Source organism: Sorex fumeus, unplaced genomic scaffold (assembly GCF_029834395.1).
Source record: "Sorex fumeus unplaced genomic scaffold, SorFum_2.1 ptg000047l, whole genome shotgun sequence".
Taxonomy (NCBI): Eukaryota; Metazoa; Chordata; class Mammalia; order Eulipotyphla; family Soricidae; genus Sorex; species Sorex fumeus.
In genome coordinates this window covers 38841595-38852468 of record NW_026606104.1, presented here as the reverse complement: position 1 = coordinate 38852468, position 10874 = coordinate 38841595, and the positions used below count along the sequence as shown (strand labels likewise).

Here is a 10874-nt window from a genome sequence, read left to right as displayed (position 1 = left end):
TTTCCTGGAAAATGCCCTGGAAAAACCTTCACAGATGTGCACCTAGAGATAGGCCAAAGGATGTTCACTGGAGTGCTCTTGACAGTGAAACCACACTCACAAATTGGTCCTGATGAGGTCAAGGATAGAACTCAGAAGAGCACTTGCCTTTTAAATTTTTTTAATTTATTTTTATTTGGGAGGGGGGAGGGTGGGGTCATTGCCAGCGGTACAGGGGATCAAACTGTATCAGTTGCATTCAAGACAAGTGCCTTAACTTCTGCACTATCTCTCCAGCCCTGAGCACTTGCCTTTCATGTGTGAAGGCCTGCGTTCAACACCTGGCACCACAAGCAAAGAAAAGAAAAATATTGGCCCTGGTGTAAATGTACACCAGTGGGGAAAGGATTGTGTTTTTGTGCAAAGGGTCTTCCCAAAGACCCTCTGTACTCCCAGCTCTAATCGTTCCATATCAAAGTGCCTAGCAAATGTTTAAGCAGTGACTCCTACATGTTCATTTTTGTCCAAATAGTGGGGCATTATAGGCAGAAATAATATCGCCATCCCTCCTCAGGTCTCCTGGAATTAATGAGTGCAGCCCTCCTTTCCCAGCTTGTCAATGGATGCAAACAGCAAATGGTCCTTCCCCATCACCAGGTGCCTGCCAAGGCACTGTGTGTTTTCCTACAGATTCTTCCATGTTCTGTGTTTCATGCATGCAGGGGACAGCCAGTGGTTCTGTGTAACTCTGTACTCAGAAGCCAGCATCCTGACACTGTCCTGTTTTAGCACTCAAAGTCTTGAGTCTTGGGAACCTTTTCAGTCCCAGACATGCTGGGATGGTTGATCTCTCTGACAGTCTTCCCCTTTATCAGGGGGCTGGGAGGCTGTTCGGATACATTCAGCAATGCTCAGAGGCTATTCTTGGTTCTAGGCTCAGGAATGACCACCAGAGGTACTCCAGGAATCATCTGTGGTGTGGGGGACTCAAACCAGGCTTTCAGGCCACTATAACAACAAGCAAGGTAAGTAAGTGCCTTAGCGCCTGTTGTCTCTTCCCTGCCCCCAGTCCTTTCCTTTTTTCTCTGTATGAGAGCATTGGATCTGGTCCCATCTCTACATATCAGATCTAAGATTTTAGGAATGAGCTGCAGGGTAAAAAGATGGTCAAAGAAAGAACTGACTTGAGGTTTTCTAAGAGATGTTTATTTTTTGCAAAGCTTATGAGTGGGCACTGCCATTCAGGTCTGGGTTTTAGTTGTTTGCCATTGTCTGGAAAAAGAAGGGGAAATAAGAACAGTTAGGTCACAGATTCTGATGCCAGATGGGTCCAGATTCAACTCCCAGCCCTGCCACTTATTTAGCTATGTGATCTTGAGAGGATGATTTGACCTCTCTGAGCCTCATTATTCTCATCTGTATAATGGAGTAATAATAATATTTACTTGATGGGTGGTGGGAGTGGAGTCAACTATTAACTAAGAAACTTATCTCAGTACCTCAGTTTTGTTTGTAAATTGTGACTATTACAGTTATAAACAGCAATACTCTGCTCTCACCACCCATCCCACAGGACCTGAGCATCCCCTAACATAGCTCTCAGCCTCTTTTCCCTTGCTACTGAGTCTGTCCTGATGCCCTGACGCCTCACTCCATCATCCAAGACAAGAAAGAACCTCCCTGGAGAAGGCATTTCAGAAACACTGGCAGCCACGAGGAAACTCAGCGGTAGTACCACGCTCCAGCCAGAAGCTATAAAGGCCTTGGGACCACACTGCGGCAGACATCCACCCGCACCCACCCTGCCCGCTCACCTCCTGGATCCAGTCGTTGAAGGCAGACACACGTGTGAACACGGTGGGCTTCTTGCGGGTGTTGCAGCCAAAGGCAGACACGAAGCTGGTCACACCATGGACCTGCCAGGAGCCGTCACCAACGGGGCAGTTGAGGGGTCCTCCGGAGTCACCCTGGAAGAGTTAGAGAGTTGAGGTAGGGAGCTGAGCGAGTCTGAGCTTCCAGCAACTAGTTCTGACAGGGGGGCGGGGGGAGTGTTCAGGAAACCTCTGTGGGACTTGACCTCTTGGGGACTCTCCACTTCAGTGATGGGGAGTAATGTTTGCCTGATGGATTTTGTGAGAGTAAGCAAGAGAATAGTCTAGTGGAGAGGGTGCAGTCAACAGATGGAAGCCCCCAGGAGCAGTGCAACAGGAACCATGAACATTAGTATTCATGCGCGCTTACAATGAGGGTGATGTTTAACTTCAGAATCAAAAGGCCACGGAGTTGAAAGGGACTTGAGAGGTCCTGGTGTCAAAATCTCAAGCTTCTGGGGCCAGAGCAATAGTATAACGGGTAGGGCATTTGCCCTGCACGCAGCTGACCTGGGTTCGATCCACAGCATCCCATATGGTCCCCTGAGCACTGCCAGGAGTGATTCCTGAGTGCAGAGCCAGGAGTAGCCCTGAACATTGCTGGGTATGACCCAAAAAGCCAGGAAAAAAAAAAAAAACCCTCAAGCTTCTTCTGGATGCCAAAGCCTGGGAGGACCATAGACTTGCTCTCCGGTCACGACAGCATGTGAGAGGGGACTAAAATGCAGGGGCTCCACTCTGGGCCAGGGCTTGTTCTACGCCACACTGACTTTCTACGATGTGTGCCTGGCATGGTGAACCAGTGGGGCCTGCAGCAGTAACACTCCATGTCATTTCCCTAGGGGTGGAGGTGGGGGGTCCGCATGGAGCTGGGGAGGACTCACGTTGCAGCCAGAGCGGACGTCACCACCAGCGCAGACCATGGTGTCCTTCAGGGAGGGGCCCCACCAGTCCCACTTGCTACAGGTAGAGTATTCCACGGAGGGCAGCAGAGCCTGCTGGAGCTTGTCGGGGAGAGGTCCGCCAGCTGCATGGGGAGACCACTGAGTCAGGGGATGGGGGAGCCAGCCTCCACTGCAGTCTGGGGGTCATGGGTAGGAGCCCCCAAGAAGTTGGGTGTCTGAAGCAGGGATGTGCCTCCCACCAGGTCACGTGGCCCTGCACCAGGGCAGCCCCACACCTGGCACCCAGAAACCCTCTAAATCACCGACTGTCCCCCAAGCACCGCTGGGAGTGACCCCCGAGCACAGAGCCAGGAGCAGCCCCCAGCACTGCCCTGTGGCCCCAATGCAGTGAATGATGGGGACAGAGACTGTGGTAGAGGAGGAGGCAGACAGTAAAAGGACTAGACGCACTGTAGAGACGGCCCCAGCCGCTGATGTAGCAAGGGGAATCGTTGGGCAGGATGTCACCGGCGGGGGGCAGGCAGGCAAGCTGGACCCTGTCGCTCAGCTGGGCGCTGCGAGAGAGCTTGATGAGGGCGATGTCATTGCTGGAAGACAGGACAGGAAGGGTCATGGGGAGGTTGCGCCTACCGCCAGACCAGCGCACCCCAGGCTTTCCCTGCTCTGCCCCCACAACCTTCCTTCCCAACACCACACGCCTTCTCCTAGCCGGCATCACGGCACAGCTGGATCCCAGTGAGCCTCCCTCTCCTGGTGAGGCTGATGGCGCCAGGGTAGGGAACGTGTTCATTTCTCTCCACTGTCTAGGGCCATACCTCCCTGGACGTGCCCGTTCCCGTTTGATCTCAGAAGCTAAGCAAGGTCAGGTTTGTGCTGGCTAGTACTTGGATGGGAGACAGTTTCTCTCCACTTAATTCTGGACTCTTGGGAGATGTGGCTCCACATTCCTGAGACACTACACTTTTGGGGTGCTGTGCTCTCTTACAACCCACTCACCAGGGAAGTACTGAGCCTCCCCAAATATGCTATTTACAAGGAATTGGGGTGACCGTTTTTTGGTTTTGTTTGGGGGCCACACCTGGTAATGCTCAGGGCTTACTGCTGGATCTGTGTACAGGATTCCTTAAGGTTGCTTAGGGGACCATATGGGATGCTGGGGATCAGAACCAGTTTGGCCACATGCAAGACAAATGCACTATCCGCTGTATCTCTTCAGCCCCAGGATGGGGGGGGGGGGGGCTTGAGAAGCCCTGGCTTTTATGTTTGTGGACCACACCTGCTGTGCCCAGGGACTACTCCCAGCTCAGTGGTTAGGGGCTGCTTCCAGCAGAGCTGGGGCAGGGGCATGCGATGTGATGTGCGGGACTGAAGCTCAGCTGCCTGCAGACAAAACTTGTTCTCAGCCCTTTGAACTCTCTCCGGCCACTCCCGGGTTCAGTGTTCCTGGCTGGTGATTGGTGATCCCCTCCCTGACCTTTACCATCACCGGCAAACCCAGAAGGTCCGGCTTTATTATTGACCAGTGATAAAACTGAGACCCAGAGAAGGGCAGGGACTTGCCCAGACCCTATTGCCACTTAGTGCTGGAGTCTGATTCTCAGCCCAGTGCTCAGGCTCCAGTCAGCAGAGAGGAGGAGCTCTTGGGCTTGGGGGCAGGGTCAGCGGAGTAGCTCTGAGGTCTGGCGCTGCCCAGCTGAGTCACCTGGACCCTGCTGTTGCCTCGAAGGGAATAAGTTTGGTGTGGACAGTCCGTGGGCTGGCTAAGGCCCTGCTGAGGCATGTCCTGGGGTCCCTGATGGGTGCAGTGGGCCCTGAGTCCCGGTCTGAGATTGCAACTCACCCGCAGGCCACACAGTTGGGGTTCCAGAGGGGGTGCACGAAGAGGTCCTTAGAGTTGATGGGAATCACCTGCTCGGGGCCTTCGTTCTCAGCCCGGTCATACTCGCCCAGGACCACCTGGTAGGTCAGGGAGCTCCTGCGGTGGAGGTGGAGTCAGCAGGGGGCCTGGCTGGCTTCCCGCCCCCTGCCCCGGTGTCTCCGCCCAGCTGCCCAGGATGGGCTGGTGAGAGCACTTACGAGATGCAGTGGCCGGCAGTCATGACCCAGTCGGGGGCAATGAGGCTGCCACCACAGGTGTGGTGGAACTGTCCGTTCTTCTCATACTGCAGGGAAATCTGTGGGCAGGAGGCACCGTAAGAGGCCAGCACTCTACATGGACAGCACCACCATGAAATTCCAGAAGGGCACCCTCTAGAAATGTGCAGTGCCCAACTCACACCGCTGCGCTCATGGCCGCCCTGGCACATCTCCACAAGGAGGTGCTCCAGAGTCCATCGAGCTTCAGCCTGGTGACTTTCCTGGGCCCCTCCACATGCTCTGCCCTCTAGAACGTTCTCCAGTCCTCTGTCTCTTGAGAGCCCCTGAGGCCTCCAACACTTCTGCACTCTGTTTTCTCAGCAACTGAGGCACAAGCCTCCCTCCCTGAGTCCTTTGCTTCTCTTGGCTTTTCATACCTGTTCTGACTTTTAAAAGCTGAATCTTTGATTGGGAAACCGTAGCCCACAGGCCAAATCTGGCTTGTACATAAGATCATTGGGAGATGGAGATGCATGTAGTGGACCCAAGTTTGACCCATGGCACCCCTTATGAGTGATGCCTAAGCACAGAGCCAGGACAAATCCCTGAGCACTGTTGTGTGTGGCCCCAAACTGAAAGCACAGTGGCTTCACTTTCACCATTGGTGCCTCCCACTTCCCCGGAGTCAAGCTTTATTCCTACTCAATTTCCACTTTTAACTTGCCAACCATCCAGGGAGGGCTAGGGACTGAACAGGTGAAAATTCCAAGCGGACTATCTGAAAATGAACAGGTGGTTTGAAAGCAAACAGGTGTTGAGGATGGAGGCCTTGTAATCAGAACAGGGACCTGGAGGCCCTGATGGGAAACAGGTCGGCTGGTATCGCTCTTACCTGCCAGGGCCAGCTGTAGGGAACTGCGTCCTCACCATTCACAACACGGGCTGCGGGCTGGAAGGCAGGCCTGCCACAGCCGGAGGCTACAGGAGAGAGGATTGGGACCCATCAGCCAAAGCGCCCCCCAGAGGCAAAAGAAGCCCAGGTCCCCATCCTAGTTGTGCTCTCCCTGGCTCTGTGACCATGGGCCAGCCCCTTCCCTCTCTGAACCATACAGTCAAAGCCACAGTGAACATTCCAGCCAGAACAGGGCTTGGTAGAGTTCTTAGAGTCCCAGGGTAGCACTTCACTGTAGCACTGTCCTCCCATTGTTCATCGATTTGTTCAAGCGGGCACCAGTAACATCTCCATTGTGAGGCTTGTTGTTACTGTTTTAGGCATATTGGATATGGCACGGGGAGCTTGCCAGGCTCTGCCATGTGGGCTTGATACTCTCGGTAGCTTGCCAGGCTCTCCGAGAGTCCCAGGATAGAGGTAAATATGAGACATGGTCCTTCCTTGGTAAGGTGAAAGGGCTTGACCACTTAGAGTACTTCCTAAAGCCCAACATGCTGTCTAGAAGCGACACCAATTATCCAGAAGAGGGCCACTGCGGGGTCATGAAGATGGCACGAAGTCTGGAGCACAGGCTCTGCATGCAGGAGCCCCAGGCACTAATCCTGGCACCATATGGTGCCAGGAGCGACACCCGACTACCAAGTTGGGAGTAGCCCTTGAGCACTGCCGGACGTGGCCCTCAAGCAAACAAACATAGAGTTGAGGCTCGGCTCTGTAGTGAGACTGCCTGGGATTCAAAAGGCTGCTCTGGCCCTCCTTAGGAAAGGGATCTTTCTTGGGAGTTCATTTTCCCCATCTAGAAAGTGGGGGCGCAATAGGACTGACGGGACATAACTTTTTGAAAATCCTGAGCATTGCCTCGGCACATGGGAAACACGTAAGAAATATTATCTGTTACTCTTACTTCCTTAAGGGAGGATGCTCAGAGGGGGGCGGGGGTCCTGAACGGGACTGTGTTATGGAGCCGAGACCTGGAAAAGACCAAACCACTGGGCATGGCTCAGGGCAGGGGAATCTGAGCAGGGAGAGGTGTGGTCAGCGATGGGGCAAAGAACCCAGCCCACACTGACTAGCCCCAGAGCCTCAATTCTTAACCATTCAATTTTATTCGTGCCCCCTTTGAGGACACCCCACACAGTTCCCCCGAGTCTTTCTCCTGCTCTTGCCTTGTCTGTGCTTTCCCCTCCACCCTGCTCTAGCTCCAAGTCTCCACGGTTACTTCCCAGGTACAAGCGGGGCCCCCCACTATGGTACGAGATCCTGGGTTCCCGAGGCTCAGGGTGGGGGCCTGAGCTCAAAGGGCTCCGACTCAGGGTGCACAGACACGGGCTGGGGCTTACCAAGGGCCACAAGAAGGAGGGAAGTCAGCAGTCGGAGCATCGTGGAAGGCTTCGAGATGATGGGAAAGACGAGGGCCTGGGGCTTTAATATAGGGCAGGAGGTAGCCCGTGGGGGGCTGGACTGGGCCCCATTCCCAGAACAGCTGGTGGGAAAAGCAGGTCTCCCAGGGCCCAAGGTCATGGCCCCCTCCTGCTACAGATGGGGAAGGACGACCAATGGCAGGACCTAGGCTCCCATGACGTGTGGCTGCACAGGTGGCATTGAATGGCGGCTGATAATGGGGAAGAGGGAGGAAACTTCCCAGAAAAGAACACGGGCTCTGGAACTGGTAAGACGCTGATCTAGGCTGCCTCTGCCACAGCCAACGCCTGGGACCCTGACTTCTGCTCTCTGAGCCTTTAGCTTCTGTCTCCACGCAGACATGATGCTGGGATCTCCCAGATGACTCCTTTTGTGTCGTTGAGTATGTTCTTCCCATCAGACTGCCAGGGGCACAGCTGTGAATAAGTTGTGTGTCCCTCCACTCTGTAGGAACTTGAGTCTAGATGAGGAGTCAATGACAAATCGAAAGAGCATCAAGAATGTTTCTACACTGGGGAGGTGGGTCAAAGAGCTGGAGCTCATGCTCTGTGTGTGGGGGTCTTGGGTTTCATCCTGGGCCCACCAGACGGTCCCCTGACCACTCCTAAGGAGCAAGCTCCATGCACGAAGCTAAGAGTAGAACCCAAGAGTTGCTGGGTGTGCCCTCAAAAGAAAGCAAAACAAGGGCTGGAGCAATAATAGTACAAAGGGTAGGGCATTTGCCTTGCATGCGGCCGACCCGGGTTCGATTCCCAGCATCCCATATGGTTTCCCGAGCACCACTAGGAGTGATTTCTGAGTGCAAAGCCAGAGTAACCCCTGAGCATCGCCGGTGACCCAAAAGAAAAAAAAAAGAAGAAAGCAAAACAAAACCCAGAAAAAAAGAATCAGAATATCAGAATGTTTCTGTTTTTTATTTTGTTTTCTTAGGGGTCACTGGGTGTGGCTGTGTTCAGGGATCATTCCCGTCAGTGCTCAGGGGACCAAGTTACCCCAGGAATCAAATGTGGGCTTCCAACACACAGAGCACGTGCCAACCCATTGAACTCATTCTCTGAACCAAACAGCTGTTTTCTTTCTTTCTTTCTTTCTTTCTTTCTTTCTTTCTTTCTTTCTTTCTTTCTTTCCTTCCTTCCTTCTTTCTTTCTTTCTTCCTTTCTTTCTTCTTCCTTCCTTTTTCTTTCTTTTTTTTTTTTGTCAAGCAAGAATTTTTATTGAAACTCATCTAGAAAGATCTGAGGGAAGAGAAGTCAATGTTCAAGGGAGAACACAGACTTCTCCAGAGTGAAAGTAAACTAGCAAAGAAACAAAGAGATAAGCAAGCGAGAGGAAGAGAATAGGGCCCCAGTGACTGTTCTTTCACAGTGGCCGTTTCTTTTTTGCTGTTGTTGTTTAAGTTTTTATTTTTATTTATTTATTTTTTAAAATTTTTATTAGTGAGACATCATGAGGTACAGTTGTAGACTTACAAATTTTTGTGCTTGGGTTTCACAGTGGCCGTTTCTGATTGTGATGGTAGACATAAGGAAGAGAATTAGCTATGGGTTACTAATGGGAAGCGGAGTAACTCTTTTATTTACTTGCTTAGTTTTTGGTCTTTGGGCCACACCAGGCAGTGCTCAGGGGTTATTCCTGGCTCTGAGTTTGGGGATCATTCTGGAGGAAAAGGGGAAGGCTCAGGGGGCCATATGGGGTCCTAGGGATGGAATCAAACCTGGTTCGATTACGTGCAAGGCAAGCGCTCTACCTGCTATATCTCTCTGGTCCTCGGAGTAACTTACAGGAGTGAGAGGCAGAGAGAGTGACCTGGGGCACCTGGGGGAGTGTGGAGGCCTATGGGAGAAATTAGTCAGCTTTGGCCCATCTTGCAGGAAAAACAGTCGGGTGGAGGGGCTAGCGGGGACAAGGTGTGAAGGCTAGAATGTCCTTGACTTGCTCGAAGGAGAGGTCACAGAAGCTGTGTAGGATTCACGTGGAATTGGAGGGTGGGGGTGGCATGATGGTTCAAAGGGCTGTAGCCTTTAGCTGCCTGCGGGAGCCCTGGGTTGGACCCCTGGTACCACGTGTTTTCCTGAGTACCCCCAGGTATGTGCTCCCTCTCAGAAATAAAGTGAAGGGGGAATTGGAATGATAGTACGGCAAGCTGGGCACTTGCCTTGCATGTGGCTGATTCAATTTCCAGCACCCCTCAGGGTCCCCCAAGACCCCCTCTGAGCACAGAGCCTCGTGCTATACAAGTGCCTTGCCTGCTGCACTCTCTCCCACCCCCCTCTCTGTTCTTAGAATTGATTCATGCTTCAGACCCCACCCTCGGTGTACAGGACTCACTGCCCCTGCCGTTAAAGTTCCCGAGCCATCCCACCACCCTAAAGACCCCTGTTTCCCCTCTATCCTAGCCCCCAATCCATTCCCACCTGGCTTTACACTCTGAGAATCACCATAGTTTTCACTGAGGGTGGGTGTTTTCTGCTTTGCTTTGGTTTGGGGGACACACCCTATGGTGTTCATTGCCACTCTGGACTCGGTGCTGGGGGCTTGCCCCTGACGGTGCTCGGGGAACATGTAATGTCAGGAGGGAAGCCAGGGCTCCCCCCGCCTTGTGAGGCACGTGCTCTGTCCTGAGCCCCGTCCCCAGCATAGGAGTTTGCTTTTGACATTTTTTGTTAATTTCTTCATCTTAGTTATTCATGTTTCACCTGAGGGAAGCCATCTGATGATTCTATTTCTCTTCCTTCCTTTAGTTAGCAGTCACCTCCAGTTCTACCCAGTTTCTCCCAAATGGCACCATTTTATCTCTAGTGTTCCATAGAGTATGATATCATAGCTTTTCTTTCTTTCTTTCTTTCTTTCTTTCTTTCTTTCTTTCTTTCTTTCGTTCTTTCCTATTTTAGGCTCTGGGGTTATTCTTGGCTCCACACTCAGGGATCATTCCTGGCGGTGCTTGGGGGACCATATGGCATATGGGATGCTGGGGATTAAGTCTGAGTTGGCCAGTCTGCATGCAAATCAAGTGCCCTACCCACTGTCCTATCTTTCTGGCCCCTCTTTCTTCCTTCCTTCTTTCCTTTCCATTTTATTTTTATTTATTTATTTATTTATTTATTGCTTTTTTTTTTTGGTCACACCCAGTGATGCACAGGGGTTACTCCTGGCTCTGCACTCAGGAGTTACTCCTGGCGGTGCTCAGGGGACCATTTGGGATGCTGGGAATCGAACCCGGGTCGGCCGTGTGCAAGGCAAACGCCCTACCCGCTGTGCTATCTCTCCAGCCCTTCCTTTCCATTTTAAATACACTATTTTTTGGGGGGTGGGATGGGGGATAGGCCATACCCAGCTGTGCTCAGGACTTACTCCTGGCTCTGTGGTCAGGGATCACAATGACAGAGCTTGGGGTGCCAGGGATTGAACCCTGGTTGGCTAAATGTAAGGTACCCCTGGAGGTGGCCTAAACACCATTGTTAACACATCAAAGAGAAACAGAGGTGGGATAAACATAGGATTCAGGCTGGTTCAGTGATACTAGAGATTCTAACTTTGTTTTATGGGTTTGTTTTGGGCTTTAGTGAAGACTCGTTTGCATACATTAAAATTTACCATGTTTTGGGGCTGGAGCAATAGCATAGCGGGTTGGGAGTTTGCCTTGCACGCAGCCAACATGGCCGACCCAGG

The 10874-nt window shown here is 52.3% G+C and overlaps 1 protein-coding gene across 1 annotated transcript; it reads right to left on the bottom strand.

The window, feature by feature from the left end:
* Window positions 1–1163: 1163 nt before the first annotated feature.
* On the bottom strand, window positions 1164–7173 carry CELA3B (chymotrypsin like elastase 3B). The gene is made up of 8 exons (XM_056122776.1): window positions 7124–7173; window positions 5724–5809; window positions 4832–4929; window positions 4596–4730; window positions 3206–3342; window positions 2735–2877; window positions 1794–1946; window positions 1164–1251 (listed from the first exon to the last, which is right to left on the bottom strand). The coding sequence occupies exons 1-8, from the start codon at window positions 7161–7163 to the stop codon at window positions 1234–1236; spliced, it is 810 nt and encodes a 269-aa protein (XP_055978751.1). The 5' UTR covers window positions 7164–7173; the 3' UTR covers window positions 1164–1233.
* Window positions 7174–10874: the final 3701 nt, after the last annotated feature.

What these genes read in the sequence shown, in the direction of transcription:
- CELA3B (XM_056122776.1), bottom strand. Translation starts at nt 7,163, where the DNA reads ATGCTCCGACTGCTGACTTCCCTCCTTCTTGTGGCCCTTG. An exon ending in CCCAACTGTGTGGCCTGCGG is followed by an intron (nt 3,343 to 4,595) that starts GTGAGTTGCAAT and finishes CCTGTCTTCCAG; the next exon opens with CAATGACATCGCCCTCATCA. An exon ending in CGGCTGGGGCCGTCTCTACA is followed by an intron (nt 2,878 to 3,205) that starts GTGCGTCTAGTC and finishes CTCCCCATGCAG; the next exon opens with CTGGCGGACCTCTCCCCGAC.